We start from the raw sequence: 21,774 nt of genomic DNA on the forward strand, positions 1-21,774 counted from the left end.
ATTTTTTATGTTTAGGCACCCTCAGGTGGTGGTTTAAAATTACTGCAGAGGTTCTTACCACTGAAGTGGAGCCTCTTGGGATAGTTCTATAATTGGCCCAACATGAATTTGTATATTTTGGGAAGAAAGAAACACTTATAATCAGGTTGTGATGTATTTGAATCTCCCAATGTCAGTCTCCCTCTTTATAAGAGATCAGATTTGACCCCTTTGGGGTTTACACAAAAGGTTGTAGCTCTGCTTTGTCTCATCCTGGTTTTGTTTGGATTAATACGTGTGTTCTGAGCAGGAGTTACTGATTTTTTTTTTTTTTAGATACACTTAAAATAAGGGCTGTGTTTCTTGTAGACTTACCCTGGTGTGACGTTTTGATAACCATGTAAATCTCTCTCGGACAAGGTGACTTATCAATATATTCGGCTCTATTTACTCTGATTTGAAAATGCTAATTTGCATCAAAGTAGACATGCAAAACTACAAATCCCTGCAAGCTCCTGCAAGTCATCTCTAGCTGACACGTTTGCTAACATGTATTGTCAGTTTAAAACTTGCTCAAGACAGTTCACAGGATTGTCGATTTTTAAAGAAATGTAGCCAATTTATTAATTACTACATTTAGTTAACATTAGATACTTAATCCAGAGATTCTTGCCTCGATTCTGCAGTCTCACCAAGATCATCATGCCATTTGTAGTTCTTCATGATAGCCGCATTAGCAGCTAATTTAGCGTTTCATTTTTGGGGGGTAAATAAAGGCGAATATATTGTTAAGTTGCCTTGTCCTAGAGAGATTTACATGGTTATAAAAACATCACACCAAGGTAAGCCTGCATGAAACAACCCTTATTTTTTGTGTTTCTAAAAATCCACTATGGGGAAAAATTAATGGTGGAAGAACGATTTGAAACATTTCCCTGTTTGACTGCTTGTCTTCATGGGTATTATGACTCATACTGTGGTACTCTATAGTGTACTTATACCAGGGGATGGGGTGCCATTTCAGATTTTTCCACTGAGTGGTTTGTAGGTTTGGTAAAATGATATGTCTGAACGGTTGCTTCCCTGGTTGGAAAGACCTGTGAGCCACCTGTGTCTGTCTGGGGTAAATGTCCATTAGCTGTGTGTGTATCTGGATATGTGTACATACATACCCGTTACATTGCTTTCCCCTTTCTGCTAAATTTGACTTGACTCATTATTTACTTGGTCTGATATACATTAAAGGGATAGTTATACCAAATTACAAAATGACATTGCTTTCCTTACCCAGTAAAGTATGACAGCAATCCATGTTTTGTTTTTATTTCCCTGTCACTGTTTCCCGCATTTGGCATATTAGCTTTTTTTGTGAATCATGTCCAACTATTTCGATAGTATCTCAAATGTATTGTGAAACTCAGTAACTTATAGATGATTTGATCATGATGTGCAAAAAATGCTAAAGTCGGTACCAGGACTTGAATGGGATTTGTGCCACAAATGCTCCAACGTTAGCATTTGTAAGTGGTGCCAGGGAAACTTAACCGAAGCATGGATTGCTGTCATACATTGTCCAATATGTCATTTGGGTGAACTATCCTACATTTTGTAATGTGTGAACTATGCCTGTGCTGTGTGGATTTCTTTGTAGAAAATGTTTATTTGTGGAGCTGACTGCCTATATGAAATGTCTAAATAATTGTTTTGTATTCTTTCCAAAATATTTCAATAAAATATTTTTCATACATTTTCTGTTTGGTGTCATATTGTCTGAGTAGATGTAGGCATGGTATGACAACAATTAGATGTCTACAGAACAACTTATGAGACCATGTTATGGAATCTAGTCAATTACCTAATCTCTAATCAGAGCCCTCTGGTGTTGTGTTCGAGACGATCCAAGACCAGAGCAAATCGAGTCAAGATGGGGGGGAATGAGACAGTCAAAACCAGAAAAATGCGAGTCCAAATCAAGACCATGATTGTAATTTTGTCAAATCACCACGAGTTCAAAATGTCCAGTATTTCTGTGTTCATATTTCAGAACAACATATGGATTCTTTAGACATTCTATATTGTGAAAGAATGCATGATGAGGGAAAATAGAGCAATTCTACAAATGATTGTTCCCCACTGTGTTTGGGTTAATAATGAGTCCCCTCTACACCTTCAGAGAAGGGCTAAGGATTTATACAATTATTATTATAATTACAACATTTTCAATTATGTTCTGATTTAATCTCTTCAGTTTTTTCTGTAAAGGAAAGGGTTGAAGAGAAAAAAAATCCAATCAGGATTTTTCTTTGCTGGTCTCTGCGGAAATACATCTAGCTAGCTAAATCAGCCACTGGCTAGGCCAATAGAAGCTAGATAAAGGCATCTGCCATTCAACTGTATTAGGGCAACATGTGGATAGTGGAATCAACCAATCACATTTTGACTAAATGGATGGGACCGTTCTTACAAAATGTATGGAAACTGCTGCCTTCTTGAAGGTCAACAGGTCACTGCGCAATAGTGAGCAGTAGTTTTCCCACAGTCTAGCTAGCTTTTGTTGTCGGCTAGTTTGCAGCGGCTGCAGCAGGTGTTATCAAAGATGATGTTGTTGCTAGTTTGTTAGCTTCTCCCTTTTCAAGAATAACTTTCAACAAGAAGTTAACTTTCAAAAGATCATCATCTGGTGAGTGGAAATGTTTTTTATTGCAGCGCGCTTGCTGTTAGCCATCTTTTTGAAAATAACTTATCTGTGTGAAACATTGTTGCATTTAATGTGGAACTGACACCATTTTAGCAACATGAAATCTTATTTAAAAATGTTCATATACACCCCCGGGAAGAATGACACTTAATAAAACAGAAAATCTGACAAGAGACCACTTAGATATGATAATTTTAATACATTCTTAGAATGTTTGGGAATTACATATACTAAGGCATTTGTGAATATTCTGGAGTGGGAAAGCGGTCATGCATTTGGACAGTTAATAGACACTGCAGTAAATAAAACTGAATAAAAACATCTGTCTTGTCAGGACCAGAGTCTACACAGACCAGTGCGCTATAGCCAATCTGAGCTACCGTAGGCCTTTATACAAACAAGTCATTTGCCTGACATCATTCACTTTGAACGATACTGTGTGTTTACAGGCAGTTGCAATAGCGCGACTTTAGATCATTAGAACGCATTCCCCAAAAGCCACGAAATACACCTGAATGGATGTAATGCAAATATGTAAACATATGGGAACTTTACAGTCCTATTGATCAAACAACCATGAAAAGGTAGGCTCTCTCTCCCTCAGTTATGCACATCAACAACAGCAAGATCAACAACTAATGCTAGCCAGAGTAAGATGAGTTCAAATTTAACGAAGGAACATTAGATAAACCCTCTCAAATCTTTTCATCTAGTTGGCCGTCAAAATTGCACTGATAAACAATGGGGAAGTGTAGCCTCCTTATCCTTGTGCTGCTTGCCTGCCAATGCATGCTTCTCCCAACCAAGCACTCAAGCTAACTGGCTAAAGTTGGCTAGCTTGCTAGCGAGCTACATTCAGACACAAATGAGAGAACACCTCACTCTGACCATTTGACTCGCCATAGCAGAGCTGGTTAGTCTGTTGACATGTTATCTAGAGTGTTCTTGACTAACTATTCCTTCCCCCCTATGTTGACTGACACCGGTCATATTCAGAGGGAGTTGGGCATTCGTAAATTCAACAGTTGTTCTGCACTCTGGCACACAGATGATTGTGCTCTGAAATCAGAGTAGATAGCCAGAGTGAATTTGCGAACACAAGAGATATGCTAACTGGATAACAGTTGTTCAAGTTCTTGTAAACTAACCAAATGACACCTGCATCTCTAGCTGTGTATAGCCACTGAAAAACGATAAGAGGGGAAAAAGTTAGTCACTCACCCACTCCTCTAATGGAATGACATGACATCCTCCTAGCAGTATGTGGACACCAACTTCAAATTAGTGGATTTGGCTATTTCAGCCACACCCGTTGCTGACAGGTGTATAAAATCGAGCACACAGCCATGCAATCTCCATAGACAAACATTGGCAGTAGAATGGCCCGTACTGAAGAGCTCAGTGACTTTCAACGTGGCACCGTCATAGCATGCCACCTTTCCAACAAGTCAGTTAGTCAGATTACTGCCCTGCTAAAGCTGCCCTGGTCAACTGTAAGTGCTGTTATTGTGAAGTGAAAATGTCTAGCAGCAACAACGGCCATAGCAGCTCACAGAAAAGGACCGCCGAGTGCTGAAGCGCGTAAAAATCGTCTGTGGTCAGTTGCAACACTTACTACTGAGTTCCAAACTGCCTCTGGAAGCAACATCAGCACAAGAACTGTTCGTCAGGAGCTTAATGAAATGGGTTTCCATGGCCGAGCAGCCTCAACAGAAGCCTAAAATCACCATGCGCAATGCCAAGTGTCTGCTGGACTGGTATAAAGCTCGCCACCATTGGATTCTGGAGCAGTGGCAATGTGTTCTCTGGAGTGATAAATCACACTTCACCATCTGGCAGTCCGACGATCGAATCTGGGTTTGGCAGATGCCAGAAGAACGCTACCTGCCCGTATGCATAGTGCCAACTGTAAAGTTTGGTAGAGGAGGAATAATGGTCTGGCGCTGTTTTTCCATGGTTCGGACTAGGCCCCTTAGTACCAGTGAAGGTAAATCTTAAAGCTACCGCACACAATGACGTTCTAGACGATTCTGTGCTTCCAACTTCGTGGCAACAGTTTGGGGAAGGACCTATCCTGTTTCAGCATGACAATGCTACCATACACAAAACGAGGTCCATACAGAAATGGTTTGTCGAGATCGGTGTGGAAGAACTTGACTGGCCTGCACAGAGTCCTAACCTCAACCCCAGCGAATACCTTTGGGATGAAATAGAACGCTGACTGAGAGCCAAGTCTATTGTCCAAACATCAGTGCCCGACCTCACTAATGCTCCTGCGTATGGAACTCCGTTTGGGTCTTTGCATGTCAAAAAAGATACACGTCAAATAGCACTATTTCACAGTCAAATAATATTTTAATTTGACACGTCAAATAACACAACTATATTGTAGAATGTTGTGTGTGCTGAATTTGCACGTGCAAGCCAAGCGCCACCATTACGATCACTGTCAAAGCTGTACAATACTGCGTTGGTAATATGGCATTATTTGTTCTACCGAATGGGAAAATGTCTGTGTGAGCATTTGAAATGAGATCAGTTTCAAACGAGCAGGATTAAACATGTTTGCTAATATCTTTGATACAGATGTTATTAGCAACTTCTGGGGTAGCTAGCTAGCTTTAGCGTGCTACCTAGCTAGCACCATTGCAACCAGCCTGAAACTGCAGTCATTTTCAACATTCTTAGCAATGGTTTAGGAATCCATGTGACTAAGCTAGGTAGCCACATTCCAAACTTGTAGTATGATCTATTATTCCATTATGGCATGATTCCACTATTTGTATTAATCTGTATCATTTTCAATTAGATAGCTCTGCATCTGTCCTCGTACTCCTAGACCTTAGTGCTGCTTTTGATACCATCGATCACCACATTCTTTTGGAGAGATTGGAAACCCAAATTGGTCTACACGGACAAGTTCTGGCCTGGTTTAGATCTTATCTGTCGGAAAGATATCAGTTTGTCTCTGTGGATGGTTTGTCCTCTGACAAATCAACTGTAAATTTCGGTGTTCCTCAAGGTTCCGTTTTAGGACCACTGTTGTTTTCACTATATATTTTACCTCTTGGTGATGTCATTCGGAAACATAATGTTAACTTTCACTGCTATGCGAATGACACACAGCTGTACATTTCGATGAAACATGGTGAAGCCCCATAATTGCCCTCGCTGGTAGCCTGTGTTTCAGACATAAGAAAGGCAAAACAGAGATGCTTGCTCTAGGTCCCAAGAAACAAAGAGATCTTCTGTTCAATCTGACAATTAATCTTAATGGTTGTACAGTCGTCTCAAATAAAACTGAAGGACCTCAGCGTTACTCTGGACCCTGATCTCTCTTTTGACGAACATATTAAGACTGTTTCAAGGACAGCTTTTTTCCACCTACGTAACATTGCAAAAATCATAAACTTTCTGTCCAAAAATAATGCAGAAAAATTAATCCATGCTTTTGTCACTTCTAGGTTAGACTACCGCAATGCTCTACTTTCCGGCTACCCGGATGAAGCACTAAATAAACTTCAGTTAGTGCTAAAAACGGCTGCTAGAATCTTGACTAGAACCAAAATATTTGATCATATTACTTCAGTGCTAGCCTCTCTACACTGGCTTCCTGTTAAGGCAAGGGCTGATTTCAAGGTTTTACTGCTAACCTACAAAGCATTACATGGGCTTGCTCCTACCTATCTTTCCGATTTGGTCCTGCTGTACATACCTACACGTACGCTACGGTCACAAGACGCAGGCCTCCTAACTGTCACTAGAATTTCTTAGCAAACAGCTGGAGGCAGGGCTTTCTCTTATAGAGCTCCATTTTTATGGAATGGTCTGCCTACCCATGTGAGAGACGCAGACTCGGTCTCAACCTTTAAGTCTTTATTGAAGACTCATCTCTTCAGTAGGTCCTATGATTGTGTGTAGTCTGGCCCAGGAGTGTGAAGGTGAGCGGAAAGGCACTGAAGCAACGAACTGCCCTTGCTGTCTCTGCCTGGCCGGTTCCCCTCTCTCCACTGGGATTCTCTGCCTCTAACCCTATTACAGGGGCTGAGTCACTGGCTTACTGGTGCTCTTCCATGCCGTCCCTAGGAGGGGTGCGTCACTTGAGTGGGTTGAGTCACTGACGTGATCTTCCTGTCTGGGTTGGCGCCTCCCCTTGGGTTGTGCTGTGGCAGAGATCTTTGTGGGCTATACTTGGCCTTGTCTCAGGATGGTAAGTTGGTGGTTGAAGTTATCCCTCTAGTGGTGTGGGGGCTGTGCTTTGGCAAAGTGGGTGGAGTTATATCCTGCCTGTTTGGCCCTGTCCGGGGGTATCGTCAGATGGGGCCACAGTGTCTCCCGACCACTCCTGTCTCAGCCTCCAGTATTGATGCTGCAGTAGTTTGTGTCGGGGGGCTAGGGTCAGTCTGTATTTCTCCTGTCTTATCTGATGTCCTGTGTGAATTTAAGTATGCTCTCTCTAATTCTCTTTCTTTCTTTTCTTTCTCTCTTTCTCTCTCTCTGAGGACCTGAGCCCTAGGACCATGCCTCAGGACTACCTGGCCTAATGACTCCTTGCTGTCCCCATTCCACCTGGACGTGCTGCTGCTCCAGTTTCAACTGTTCTGCCTGCGGCTATGGAACCCTGACCTGTTCACCGGACGTGCTACCTGTCCCAGACCTGCTGTTTTCAACTCTCTAGAGACAGCAGGAGTGGTAGAGATACTCAGAATGATTGGCTATGAAAAGCCAACTGACATTTACCCCTGAGGTGCTGACCTGTTGCACCCTCGACAACCACTGTGATTATTATTATTTAACCCTGCTGGTCATCTGTGAACATTTGAATATCTTGGCCATGTTCTGTTATAATCTCCATCCGGCACAGCCAGAAGAGGACTGGCCACCCCTCATAGCCTTGTTCTTCTCTAGGTTTTTTCCTAGGTTCTGGCCTTTCTAGGGAGTTTGTCCGAGCCACCGAGCTTCTACACCTGCATTGCTTGCTGTTTGGGGTTTTAGGCTGGGTTTCTGTACAGCACTTTGAGATATCAGCTGATGTAAGAAGGGCTTTATAAATAAATTTGATTTGAGATACTTTTATTTTGAGAGCGAAAAATGGATGGTCTAAATCCACAACAATGCTTAAACCACATCAATACAGGATTAAGATTGAATTCTACTACACTGGATCTGACGCTCGTCGGATGTGGCAGGGCTTGAAAACTATTACGGACACAAAGGGAAACCCAGACGCGAGCTGCCCAGTGACGCGAGCCTACCAGACGAGCTAAATGCCTTTATGCTCACTTCAAGGCAAGCAACACTGAAGCATGCACGAGAGCACCAGCTGTTCTGGATGACTGTGTGATAACACTCTCGGTAGCCGATATGAGCAAGACCTTTAAACAGGTCAACATTCACAAAGTCGAGGGCCCAGATGGATTACCAGGACGTGTACTCAAAGCATGCGCGGACCAACTGGCAAGAGTCTTCATTGACATTTTCAACCTCTCCCTGACTGAGTCTGTAATACCTACACTACCGTTCAAATGTTTGGGGTCACTTAGAAATGTCCTTGTTTTTGAAAGAAAAGCAAATTTTTGTCCATTAAAATCACATCAAATTGATCAGAAATACAGTGTAGACTTTGTTAATGTTGTAAATGACTATTGTAGCTGGAAACGGCTGATTATTTTAATGGAATATCTACATAGGCGTACAGAGGCCCATTATCAGCAACCATCACTCCTGTGTTCCAATGACATGTTGTGTTAGCTAATCCAAGTTTATCATTTTAAAAGGCTTGATCATTAGAAACCCTTTTGCAAGTATGTTAGCACAGCTGAAAACTGTTGTGCTGTGCTGATTTTAAAGAAGCAATAAAACGGGCCTTCTTTAGACTAGTTGAGTATCTGAAGCATCAGCATTTGTGGGTTCGATTACAGGCTCAAAATGGCCAGAAACAAAGCCTTTCTTCTGAAACTTGTCAGTCTACTCTTGTTCTGAGAAATGAACGCTATTCCATCTCGTACAACGTTGTGTACTACTCGCTTCACAGAACAGTGCAAACTGGCTCTAACCAGACTAGAAAGAGGAGTGGGAGGCCCCAGTGCACAACTGAGCAAGAGGGCTAGTACAATAGACTGTCTAGTTTGAGAAAGACGCTTCGCAAGTCCTCAACTGGCAGCTTCATTAAATAGTACTCACAAAACACAAGTCTCAACGTCAACAGTGAAGAGGCGACTCTAGGATGCTGGCCTTTTAGGCATTTGTTTTGTACACTGCTGCTACACGCTGTTTATCTATGCATAGTCACTTCACCCTACCTACATATACAAATTACCTCAACTAAGCCCTGTACCCCCTGTATGTAGCCTCATTATTGTATTACTTTTAATTTTTTTGTTTTTTTAGCTTATTTGGTAAATATTTTCTTAACTCTTCTTGAACTGCACTGTTGGTTAAGGGCTTGTAAGTAAGCATTTCACGGTAAGGTCTACACTTGTTGTATTCGGCGCATGTGACAAATAAAGTTTGATTTGAATCTGACTGGTTGGACTTGTCATGTCCAATTTCTTGTCATGTCCAACCATTTCTATGCCACTGGTGCAAACAGCACATGACGACAATTGCTCATCACTAATAGCTTACTAACCAACACTTTGGACTTAACTTTTTCAATACCTGGTTTGCATACTAGACTATGTGTGTGGCGCGCATGCGAATATATTTCACGTGCTTTGCAATTGCGTAGGCTACTTTGTGCATGATTTCTCTGTTGAACTACATAATTGATAAATAGTATACCTCCACTACATACTGTGATACGCATCAATAGGGAATAATAATGGACTAAATGCAATGGCCACTAAAACAAAAGTGGGTATACGGTTTATACCTGCGTATACCCTCCATTACACCCTTTAGTGTTTTATAAAAAAGTGCTATCCTACATGAGTGAGCTGGTATTGCGGTTGCTGTCCTTTCAGAATCACGAACCTGTCACACACTGAAGGCCTATAGGTTCGCCACTGCGCAAACATGTCTATAAAATATATAACGGCTGTTAAGATAATGTTTATGTTTTTCCTCCCCAATTTCGATTTTGTCTTATCGCTGCAACTGCCCACCAGACATTAAAATAATATTTTAAGAAAGGAGTGCATATATGGTCTGGCGAATAGGTTTAATGCGCTAACTGAATGGAGGCTGATAATCATGAGTTTTTTACTCGGCTGGTCTCGGGAAGAAATTACGAGTCCTGACTGTCCCGAGATCGAGTCAAGCCGAGCACAAATGTATCTGACACCGAGACACTCAATATATGGTCTCGAGACCCTGGAGACCTCTAAACCTTTTTTGATAACTCATAAACCAAGTACAGTCTTCTACAAGGGTTCTACCCACTCTGATTTGATACATACAAGCCGTTGATTTAGATGAAGGTTGAGCACCCCCCTGTGGATATAAAAAATATATATATATTTCACCTTTTGCAGTTGTATTTTGCTTCGCATAGGATGTGTACTAATAAGGAAGCGCAGTGTAATTTTGGAGCAGTTAAAATATAGTACGCTCTTTCATAGTTTCAAACAACATTATTACATCCCCATTTACATTGTTTAGGATGATTTCAAGTCAGCCATTTTAGTCGCGTTGCTCACTGGGGATGACGTCGGATCGTCACTAGTTACCACATCCACAAAGTCAAAATAGGCTATATCGTAAAAATTCATTAAAATAAAAATGTGCTTTTTGGTCTTAATTTAATGTTAAGGTTAGGCATAATGTTAGCAGTTTGGTTGCGGTTTGGTTTAAAATCATTATAGAAAGAGACATTGTAGAAATAGGCGGGGTTTAGCCACAATTATGACTCTGTGACTGTAATAATTAGTGACGACCGTGACGTAGGGCTAGTTCAGAAAACGCGCTACCGCTTGCCGGGGCAGGTTATGCTCTCATACGGAGGTTCAGACAGTCATGAGCTAAGCTGGCAACAGTTTTCCCACATGGTGATGAACAGGAATTACGGTAATATGATGGCCTTTTAATTGTTATTTTGGATAATCAAATAACGTGTTTTGATGTGTAGTTTAAAAAGTTTACTTAGCTAGTTGCCCGACGAATTTATTATTAATAACATGTTTTTTGAACTTTTTCTCTTTATTTAGCTACAGTAGTTAGCTAGGATGACGTTAAGGTTACTTCACTTGACAAGTTTTGTCACAAACATCTGCAATTAATATATACCTCGGTTATGTATATAGTAGTTTTTGTCTGGGTTTTGTTGATGGCTAACACAGTTAGCCAGCTATGAATGATTGGCAGTCACATGGCTAAACGGAAGTATTGTATCACAGCGCGCCTTTCTGGAAGATGTCCCGCCAGACTGGAATGTCGTTTGGATTTAACAATGGTTAACCCACTAAATTAGTTGAATATTTACTTTCAACGAATTATTGTCAGCTTGTTTTCTGTTGCTAGGTAGGCTTTGCTTGCTACATAGTTCATGGATTTTGGAGATTCATTGATGGATGAAACCGCTGTTTCTAGGCTATTAACTTGTTTGTGAATTTACTGTTTCTGGTCAATTTGTGCTACTATTTCTCATATTTCCAGAAGTTGGACCATCGTTACAGCACATCAGTGAAACATGATGAAAGAGATTGCAGCAGTGGTGTTTTTCCTGAAAAGACTGATCAAGAAGGTGGAAAGGTTGGATACCCAGAAAGTGGACTTGTTTGTGGAGCGGTTGACTGTTGCCCTGCAGGAGAAGTTCAGGGGGCATTGGTATCCTGACAACCCCAGCAAAGGACAGGCCTTCAGGTAACTAACTATGGATCAGATGCCTGTCTGTGGCCTTGCTCCCCCTATCTTGATTACCATATCAGTAGCTTTATCAACCTCTAGTCTAGGGCATCATGCCCTATGAAGAATAGGGTATGTTTTGGATATGCAGTGATTTGTATGATTGGAGTTATTGAAGGTCTATTGCATACTCTACTACTTTGCAGGTGTATTCGAGTGAACAGGTTGCAGAGGGAGGATCCAGAGCTGCTGCGGGCCTGCCAGGAGAGTGGGGTTCAGTACAAGGACCTTGGCCTGCCCAGAGAACTCACCCTGTGGGTGGATCCAGGGGAGGTGTGCTGCAGGTCAGTCTTATTTAAAACCATTGAATTGGTGTAAGCATTGGCTGGAGGGAGTGCACACTTTGGGAGATGGGCAGTTGCAGGGTTCGCACAAGGTGCTCGAAGTACTCTGAAATTCAAGTACTGGAATATCTTGAAAATCAGACATTTTCTCAAGTTGGTACTTGAATAAAAATGAGAGCAGGAAATCTTAAAATATGTTAATATGAATATTATTACATGTATTGGTCTTAAGAATTAATTTCCAGGCGTTTTTTTCCGCTCATGTGATTTGCGCTCAGGTTGCCAGGCGAGTTTGATCATTCCACTCACACTGCCACTCAACCAGGGAGGTACAGAGCTGACTGATGAGGCTCTGCCAAAAGGTCACATCGACAGCTAAAATGCCGGGCAAATATAGATTAAATTGTGCCTGGCAGGATATTGATGTTTTATGAATGGGTTTTGCCAGACCCAACCAACCCACATCATGCAAGGTGTGAAAAATGCATCAAAGATGTTGCCATTGCGAGCATGGGTGAATCTGCCCCGAAGAGCTACATGAAGGGGGAAAGACATAAAGCTGCAGCCCGGGCTGGCACCAGTTCTACATTGTGACTTTTTCTCTGCAACAACCTCCAGAGCTTCAGCAGCAACAGCACAACCAGACCAACCGGTAAAGAAACGTTTCAAACGTGAATTACTTCTGTTAGCTACATTTGAATAATGGAAAGAGCTAGCTAGCCTACTAGCTAACGTTAGCAAGCTAGAGTTTACCAGCTAGCTAGTTAGTTTTATTAGCTAAGTGAACTGAAGCTGGAGTATTACAGAATTTATAGATAACTATAGCACTTTATCTATGCCTCGTTCAAGGCTGTTGATATGGGATGTTGAATGATTTGGGCACAATGATGTTAGCCAACTTGGCTAAAATAGTGAGCTAACTAGCACAGTAGTCTGTTTGCAAGCTAACTAGCTGGCCAAATGTTTGCAAACTCTACCACTGTTAATTTCTAGATACAGGACCGTACATTTTTCCATCAAAGCCAGCCAAGATCTGCTGAACTAGGCATCATCATTCAGCACCATTGTTGCTGAAAGTAGTTTCTACAGCTGCACCTAATGGCAAGCTATAACGTTAGTCATTTAATACATTTATCTTTAAACCATGGTTTTCATTACCATTGTTCTATATGTTTGTTTAATGTCTGTTTGACGGTAATATAGCTACAGGCATTGGTTTGAAGGGGACATTTAAAATGTATGTAGCATAGGCTATGTGTTTAAGGGTTGAAGATTAAATGTAAGAGGTAGTTGTATATACACTGAGCGTACAAATCATTAAGGGCACCTTCCTAATATTGGGTTGCACTACCATACCCGTTTCAAAGGCACTTACAGTTGAAGTCGTAAGTTTACATACACCTTAGCCAAATACATTTAAACTCAGTTTTTCACAATTCCAAACATTTAATCCGAGTAAAAATTCCCTGTCTTAGGTTAGTTAGGATCACCACTTTATTTTAAGAATGTGAAATGTCAGAATGATTTATTTCAGCTTTTATTTCTTTCATAACATTCTCAGTGGGTCAGAAGTTTACATGCACTCAATTAGTATTTGGTAGCATTGCCTTTAAATTGTTTAACTTGGGTCAAATGTTTCGGGTAGCCTTCCACAAGCTTCCCACAATACGTTGGGTGAATTTTGGCCCATTCCTCCTGACAGAGCTGGTGTAACTGAGTCAGGTTTGTAGGCCTCTCACACACGCTTTTTCAGTTCTGCCCACACATGTTCTATAGGATTGAGGTCAGGGCTTTGTGATGGCCACTCCAATACCTTGACTTTGTTGTCCTTAAGCCATTTTGACACTACTTTGGAAGTATGCTTGGGATCATTGTCCATTTGGAAGACCCCTTTGTGACCAAGCTTCGACTTCCTGACTGATGTCTTGAGATGTTGCTTCAATATACCCACATCATTTTTTTACCTCATGATGCCATCTATTTTGTGAAGTGCACCAGTTCTTCATGCAGCAAAGCACCCCCAAAACATGATGCTGCCATCCCCGTGCTTCACGGTTGGGATGGTTTTCTTCGGCTTGCAAGCCTCCCCCCTTTTCCTCCAAACATAACAATGGTCTTTATGTTCAAACTGTTCTATTTTTGTTTCATCAGACCAGAGGATATTTCTCCAAAAAGTACGATCTTTGTCCACATGTGCAGTTGCAAACCATAGTCTGGCTTTTTTTATGGCGGTTTTGGAGCAGTGGCTGCTTCCTTGCTGAGCGGCCTTTCAGGTTATGTCGATATAGGACTCGTTTTACTGTGGATATAGATACTTTTGTACCTATTTCCTCCAGCATCTTCACAATATCCTTTGCTGCTGTTCTGGGATTGATTTGAATTTTTCGCATCAAAGTACATTCATGCTCCTTCCTGAGCAGTATGACGGCTGCGTCCTCCCATGGTGTTTATGCTTGCATACTTTTGTTTGTACAGATGAACGTGGTACCTTCAGGCGTTTGGAAATTGCTCCTAAGGATGAACCAGACTTGTGGAGGTTGACTTTTTTTTTTTTTTTGAGGTCTTGACTGGTTTCTTTTGATTTTCCCATGATGTCAAGCAAAGAGGCACAGAGTTTGAAGGTAGGCCTTGAAATACGAGTTTGAAGGTAGGCCTGGAAATACATCCACAGGTACACCTCCAATTGACTCAAATGATGTCAATTAACCTATCAGAAGCTTCAAAGCCATGACAATTTTCTGGAATTTTCCAAGCTGTTTAAAGGCAATGTCAACTTAGTGTATGTAAACTTCTGACCTGCTAGAATTGTGATACAGTGAAATAATCTGTAAACAATTGTTAGTAAAATTACTTGTCATGCAAAAAGTAGATGTCCTAACCGACTTGCCAAAGCTATAGTTTGTTAACAAGAAAAATGTGGAGTGATTGAAAAACGAGTTTTAATGACTCCAACCTAAGTGTATGTAAACTTCCGACTTCAACTGTACATCTTTTCTCTTGCCCATTCACCCTCTGAATGGCACACATATGCACTCCATGTCTCAATTGTTTCAGGGCTTAAAAACCCTTCTAGTATGTCTTTTCCCATTCATCTACACTGATTTGAAGTGGATTTAACAAGTTGCATCAATAAGGCATCATAGCTTTCACGTGGAATCATCTAGTCATTCTATTTCATTGAAACAGGTGGCCTTAATGTTTTTTGCACTCAGTATGAATGTCAAGTAAAGGGATATTCCTTTACAAATACAACCTAACATAAGTAGAATTGTATTGCTTTCAGAATCCTCCACCTGAGTTCTTTTCAAAGCTCTCTTCACGGGTCCGAAACAATGATTCATGATGCGCAGAGATCCTATGGACATTGAAGTGTCGCCCACTACTCCTGCAAAAGTGCAGAGGACAACGCCACAATTTTCCCCTGGATGTTTCCTGACCGTGCTAATGCCAATTCATATGCCTGTAGGGAGGAGAGAACTGCCTACGTGATCAATCATGGTCTTGCACATTACTTTCAGCACCACCTCCTGGACAAGTTGCCAAAAAACAATGGTTATGTGCTGCTTTTTGATGAATTGTTGGGGAAAAAACAGTTCCGCTGAAGGATGTCCACGTAAGGTTTTTAGACCCCCACTAGCAACAAGGTTACCACACACTACCTGGACTCATCCTTCATGGGACATGGCACAACTAAGGACTGTCTCTCCAGAGTTGACAAACTTCACATTTCTCACCCTCTATACATTTTGATGGATGGACCAAATGTTAACCTTAAGTTTTACAGAGAATTCACATCTGTCCTTGCAGACGACACAGACTTAGAGCTGTTTGATATTGGAACATGTTCCTTGCAGTGTCCACAAAGCGTTTTGAAATGCATTTGACTTCATAAACTGTAACGTAAAGGGCATTTTAAATAGTTTATATAGACTGATGAATGATGTCCCTGCAAGACGGGATTATTTTGTGACAAATCACAGGCTTCTCAGTTTTGTGGACATCGTTGGGTTGTCTAGGTTGCAACTAGAGGTTTTGCCAAACTTAATATTAATTTGTACAAGCAGTCGAAAGCGGCGAATCCTGCAAAACACTGACATGCATTACATTCACAGCTGTACAGGGTTCGCAGAAGGTGCTTAAAGTACTTGAATTTGGCACTCTGAAATTCAAGTACTGGAATACAGTTCCTTAAAGTATTCATCCCCCTTGGTGTTTTTCCTATTTTCTTGCATTACAACCTGTAATTTAAATGGATATTTATTTGGATTTCATGTAATGGACATACAAAATACTCCTAATTTTGAAGTGAAATAACATACACACACCTGTTCTGAAAGGCCCCAGAGTCTGCAACGCCACCAAGCAAGGGTCACCACCAAGCAAGCGGCACCAAGGAGCTCTCCAAACAGGTCAGGGACAAAGTTGTGGAGAAGGGTTGAGTTATAAAAAAAATCTGAAACTTTGAACATCCCACGGAGTTCCATTATTATTATATATATTTTTTTTGAAATAATATGGCACCACAACAAACCTGCCAAGAGGGGCCGACCGCCAAAACTCAAGGACCAGGCAAGGAGGGCATTAATCAGAGGCAACAATAACACCAAAGATAAGCTTGAAGGAGCTGCAAAGCTCCACAGCTGAGATTGGAGTATCTGTCCATAGGACCACTTTAAGCCGTACACTCCATAGAGCTGGGCTTTACGGAAGAGTGGTCAAGGGGAAAAAATAAGCAAACCCGTTTGGTGTTCGCCAGAAGGCATGTGGGAGAGTCCCCAAATATATAGACGGTACTCTGGTCAGGCGTGACTAAAATTTGATCTTTTTGGCCATCAAGGAAAACGCTATGTCTGGCACCAACCCGACACCTTTCATCACCCCTAACACCATCCTCACAGTGAAGCATGGTAGTGGCAGCATCATGCTGTGGGGGTGTTTTTCATCGGCAGGTACTGGGAAACTGGTCAGAATTGAAGGAATGATGGATGGCGCTAAATACAGGGAAATTCTTAAGGGGGAAACCTGTTTCTGTCTTCCAGAGATTTGTTTCTGGGACAGGGGTTCACCTTCCAGCAGGACAATGACCCTAAGCATACTGCTAAAGCAGCACTTGAGTGGTTTTAAGGGGGAACATTTAAATGTCTTGGAATGGCCTAGTCAAAGCACAGACCTCAATCCAATTGAGAATCTGTGGTATGATTTAAAGATTGCTGTACACCAGCGGAACCCATCCAAATTGAAGGAACTGGAACGGTTTAGCCTTGAAGAATGGTCAAAAGTCCCAGTGGCTAGATGTGCCAAGCTTTTGAGATATACCCCCAAGAGACTTGCAGCTGTAATTGCTGCAAAAGGTGGCTCTACGAAGTATTGACTTTGGGGGGGTGAAAGTTTATGCATACTCAATTTTTGTTTTTTTGGGGTCTAATTTCTTGTTTCACAATAACAAATATTTTGCATCTTCAAAGTGGTAGGCATGTTGTGTAAATCAGATGATACAACCCCCCCCCCCCCCCCCCCCAAAAAAAATATATTTTAATTAATTCCGGGTTGTAAGGCAACAAAATAGGAAAAATGCCAATGGGGTGAATACTTTCGCAAGCCACTGTTGGTACTTGAATTAAAATGAGAGGAGAATAGATAATGATCAAATGTTTTAAGAAATATTTTAGAAAAAATGTGTTGGTCTTGCAAATTATTTTCCTGTCAGACTACAGTTTTATTTTCCTCGTGTGTTTCACGCTGTGGTTACCAGGCGAGCTCGCGTATTCCATCCATACTGCCACTCAGCCAGGCAGGTACAGCACTGACTGATTAGGCGCCGCCAAACGTTACATCGATAGCTAATATGCTGGGCAAATTTAGATTCAATCCAGTCTTGTGCATATGGAAAATATCTTATTTTATTTCAGCACATGAAACACTACTTGTTTTATATTTGTGTTCAGTGTAGTTTATCTACTTTTTTTACCACTACATCACTGGACCCAAGCAACCCACACTGTGTAAGGTGCAAAAAATGAGTCAGACTTTGACATTGGAAGCATGGGTGAGTTGGCCCTGAAGAGCCACATGAAGGGGAAAAGACCAACGCTGCATCTTGCGCTGGCGGCAGTTATGCATGTGACTTTTCTTTTTCTTTGCAACAACCTCTAGAGCTTTTTTGCCGAATGCCTCATTCATGGGTGCCTACGATGTTCCGCTTTATCAAGTGGCAGCCATGCTCCTGCCGTTCACGTTCCGTTTTCCTCACGTAGCCCACCCGACCGGCGACACTTAAGCTGCCAGTCGGAAGCAGGATGCTTATTCGTAACTATTAAGTAGTAGATTCCCAAATGCCCAATAAAGTCATTGTGCTGTACTTGTGTAGAAATGTGAATAGGAAATGTGTTCACCACTAGGCAAAATCATCAGTACTGACTTACCACTCATGGTAGTGAAACAACATATTATTGAGTACAACTTGTAAGGTAGTGGTGAATACTATGTTTTTCCCCCATGAGGCTACTGCCAGCTGGTGACAACTAGAAACAATTTCATAGTAATATGAACTATTACAAACTAATGGGCCTTGAAAATAAATATTAGTGCTTGAAAAAATACGTAAGTCCTTGAATTTGACTTGCCACTGTCTGTACGAACCCTGCTCCAAGCAAAACAGATTTTCACATTTGTAGCCAAACACATTCAAGGGTACCTTCAAAACTACCAAACTGACAGTCCCATTCCTGACAGCATACTGGGCAGACCTATTGACTAATGTCACGAGCAGAGTCTTGAAGAAAGAGGTGTGACACTTAGACTCCCTGAAATACACTGTGACAGAGGATGAGGCCATGGGCCCCTCCAAAGTTGACATTGGGTTTTCAAAATGTAAGGTGCTAAAACGAGCGTCTAGCAAAGTGAGTGGGAGAAGGATTTTTGCGTTTGAGTGACAAAGTGCCTCCAGGTGTTGAGGCTGATGCTCAAAACCCCAATCAAGTCCAGTTTTGTGACGAAAGGCTACTTGTCTTGTCCCACAACAGATGACAAGGACTCCTGAAGCATGTGAGCGCAAATTCAAACGTCTCCTCACACTTAGTTGACCTGAAGAGTTTTTCTGGGGCATGTGACGACGCCCTGAGGCAGTTGAAGTTCTTCATACAGCAGGAGGTGTTGAGACATCACTGTCTGTTCAGCGAGTATGATCCGCAGAGAACTGCTCTGGACACCTTTTCTTTTTAGAGCGTCTGAAGGGTATAGAAAACAACGGAGACCTGTGGCCAGTAACTCAAATTGTCCTTGTGTTCTCCCATGGACAGGCCTCGGCAGTCAACTCCGCTCTCACTGTTGTCAAAAAAAAAGGCGCAGTCCTCCACAGCACAGACTGGTGTATGACTCTTTTAGCGAATGCAGGAGGACTAAAGAATGTCAACATAACGCCACCAATTATCTTTCTGCAAATCAGCAAGGCAGAAATATCAAGACTACCTAGATGCACAGCAGGACCACGAAAAGGGAGAGAACAAGAGATGCCTGGAAAAGGACACAACTCTTGCAAAAATAAATGGAAAGGGTAGCTGCAGAGGTGGAGACCTCAGTCCTGAGAATGCATAATCAAGTTCAACAGTTTCCAAAGTTCAATAGAAGATAAAAAGGCTGTACTTACTGGACTGTTGTGAGCACTCACTTGCTCAATGAGTATGTTTACATGCACATAATAATGTGATTGTGGCTAGATAGTCAGCTTTATAATAGTTTGATTAAAACGTTTACATGCTTTGTAAGAATAACTTTCCATAATCTTGTTTACATGGACACATCTGAAGTCAGGCTACCTGATGGCACACTGATAAATGCAGAAAATCGTCATTCAAAATAAATGTTCTACCACAGAGTACGTTATTTTTGGGAAGCATATTTGATTGAGTTTGAAGACGATTTTGGTCTGTCCTACAATAAAGTAGTTTTATTGTTGTCATAGTTTAAAACTTACTCAATCATGTTGATCTCATTGACTGTCCTGATCTTTAATCCATAGCTCAATTTTTTTATGGATTTGAGTTCTCCAGCAATTTGTGGCTTCAAATTATTGCTGCTACAGTTTATAAATAAAACGATTCACATATTGTGATATCAATTAAACAATGTGACATGGCATCTGTAAAGTTCTTAAGTAAAAATACCTTAAAGTACTACTTAAGTAGTTTTGGGGAGTATCTGTACTTTTATATTTCTGACAACTTTTACTTCACTACATTCCTAAATAATGTAATTTTTACTCCATTTTCCCTGACACCCGTTTTGACAGAAATGGTCCAATTCACGCACTTATCAAGAGAACATCCCTGGTCATCCCTACTGCCTCTGGTCTGGCGGACTCACGAAACACATGCTTTGTTTGTAAATTATGTTGGAGTGTGCCCCTGGCTATTCGTCAATTAAAAATATATATATTTGTGCCCTCTGGTTTGTTTTAATATAAGGAATTTGAAATGGATTATACTTTTACTTTTGATGCTTAAGTACATTTTAGCAATTCTATTTACTTTTGATACTTAAGTATTTGGTTTTAAGTATACTTAAGGCTTTAACACAAGTCATATTTTACTGGGTGACTTTCAATTTGACTTGAGTCATTTTATATTAAGGTATCTTAACTTTTACCCCAGTATGACAATTGAGTACTTTTCCACCACTTTTTCCACAACTAGAAACAATTGCGTAATAGGAACTACTACAAATGTATGGTCCTGAAATAAATATTAGTGCTTGGAAAAAGTACTTATTCCTTGAATTTGACTTGCCACTGTCTACAAACACAGAGTCATTTTGAAGCCTTGTTGTTCCATTGTTTACCTCTTAACTACACCATTCATGTTAAATCCCTCTGGGTTACCAGTCGAGGCACTAAATTGTTGATATACATTCAGTGACAAAGAATTGTCTTGTTGGCTTCTTTTCCTCTCGTGCAGATATGGAGAGAGAAACCTTGCTTTCACTGTTGCCAGTTTCTCTGGTGACGACAAAGAGGATGTGACTAAGAAGGTGACCAGCGCTGTCGAGAGGGTGACATCTGACTACCACTCCTGTTCCTCCTCAGACGAGGATAGTGGCCTCAGAGAAACCCGTCCTCCCCCTACCTTCCCTCAAAATCGCCATAAATACCAGGTACAACCAGTAACGAACATAGTCGTGTTCCATACAGTCTTGTCTGAATACCTCCTTGGTCGGCTCTGACAATGGGGAAAATATAATTGAAATTGACCCATGTTTTATTGTTCAAAGGTGATCTACCCAGCTACTCCTTTGTGGCGTCCTCCAGTGCCCAAGCAGAAGATGTGGCCGGGTAAAGGATATAATGGACGTCCACGTCCTCCTCACTATGACTTCAGAACCCAAGGTAGACCCACCCAGCCCTTCAGACACAACGACTGGGCCCCACCTGGCCACAGAAGGTGGCACGGATACTGGGGTGGCACTCCAGGCCTGGCTCACTGTTAGGGACCACTGTAGCAAGTGTTGCTGTTAGTGTTAGCCTGTTCCAGGTTCCCTGAGCTGTGAAAGGGTGACCACTAGAGCAAGCAATATAGTTCTTGTTGGAGGAGAATGAGAGGGCAAACTAAAATTCACTAACATGACTGACCACATTTTAAAAAACTATTTTAGTAGTTTAATAGTCACTCTGGAAACTTGAATTTGTTTAATTTTTTTTGTTTGATAAGAACATTAACTCTTTGCACTTTAGATCATTTGTAATCGTGTGAGTAAAGGAATCTACAGTTGTAATGGAGAAGGAATTTGTATTTTCATGTATTTTATAGCTATGAAGATATATGTACTGTATTTATATTTGATGGATAATTGTCTGTTACCTACTGTACTGTCCATCAGTTATGTTCTAATGAGAATTTTTTATTTATACAGTTTACTCATGAATTGTGCCAACCTTAAATTATGAGACATTAAACACATTTTCAAATCATACTCTGT

The 21,774-nt window shown here is 41.2% G+C and overlaps 1 protein-coding gene across 1 annotated transcript; it reads left to right on the forward strand.

Annotated features, from left to right (window-relative positions):
- The first annotated feature begins 10,578 nt into the window (after positions 1–10,578).
- Positions 10,579–21,768, forward strand: btg3 (B-cell translocation gene 3). The gene is made up of 5 exons (XM_038990162.1): positions 10,579–10,684; positions 11,273–11,479; positions 11,668–11,805; positions 20,757–20,952; positions 21,070–21,768. The coding sequence occupies exons 2-5, from the start codon at positions 11,307–11,309 to the stop codon at positions 21,283–21,285; spliced, it is 723 nt and encodes a 240-aa protein (XP_038846090.1). The 5' UTR covers positions 10,579–10,684; positions 11,273–11,306; the 3' UTR covers positions 21,286–21,768.
- Positions 21,769–21,774: the final 6 nt, after the last annotated feature.

This window comes from Salvelinus namaycush, chromosome 3, assembly GCF_016432855.1.
Source record: "Salvelinus namaycush isolate Seneca chromosome 3, SaNama_1.0, whole genome shotgun sequence".
Taxonomy (NCBI): Eukaryota; Metazoa; Chordata; class Actinopteri; order Salmoniformes; family Salmonidae; genus Salvelinus; species Salvelinus namaycush.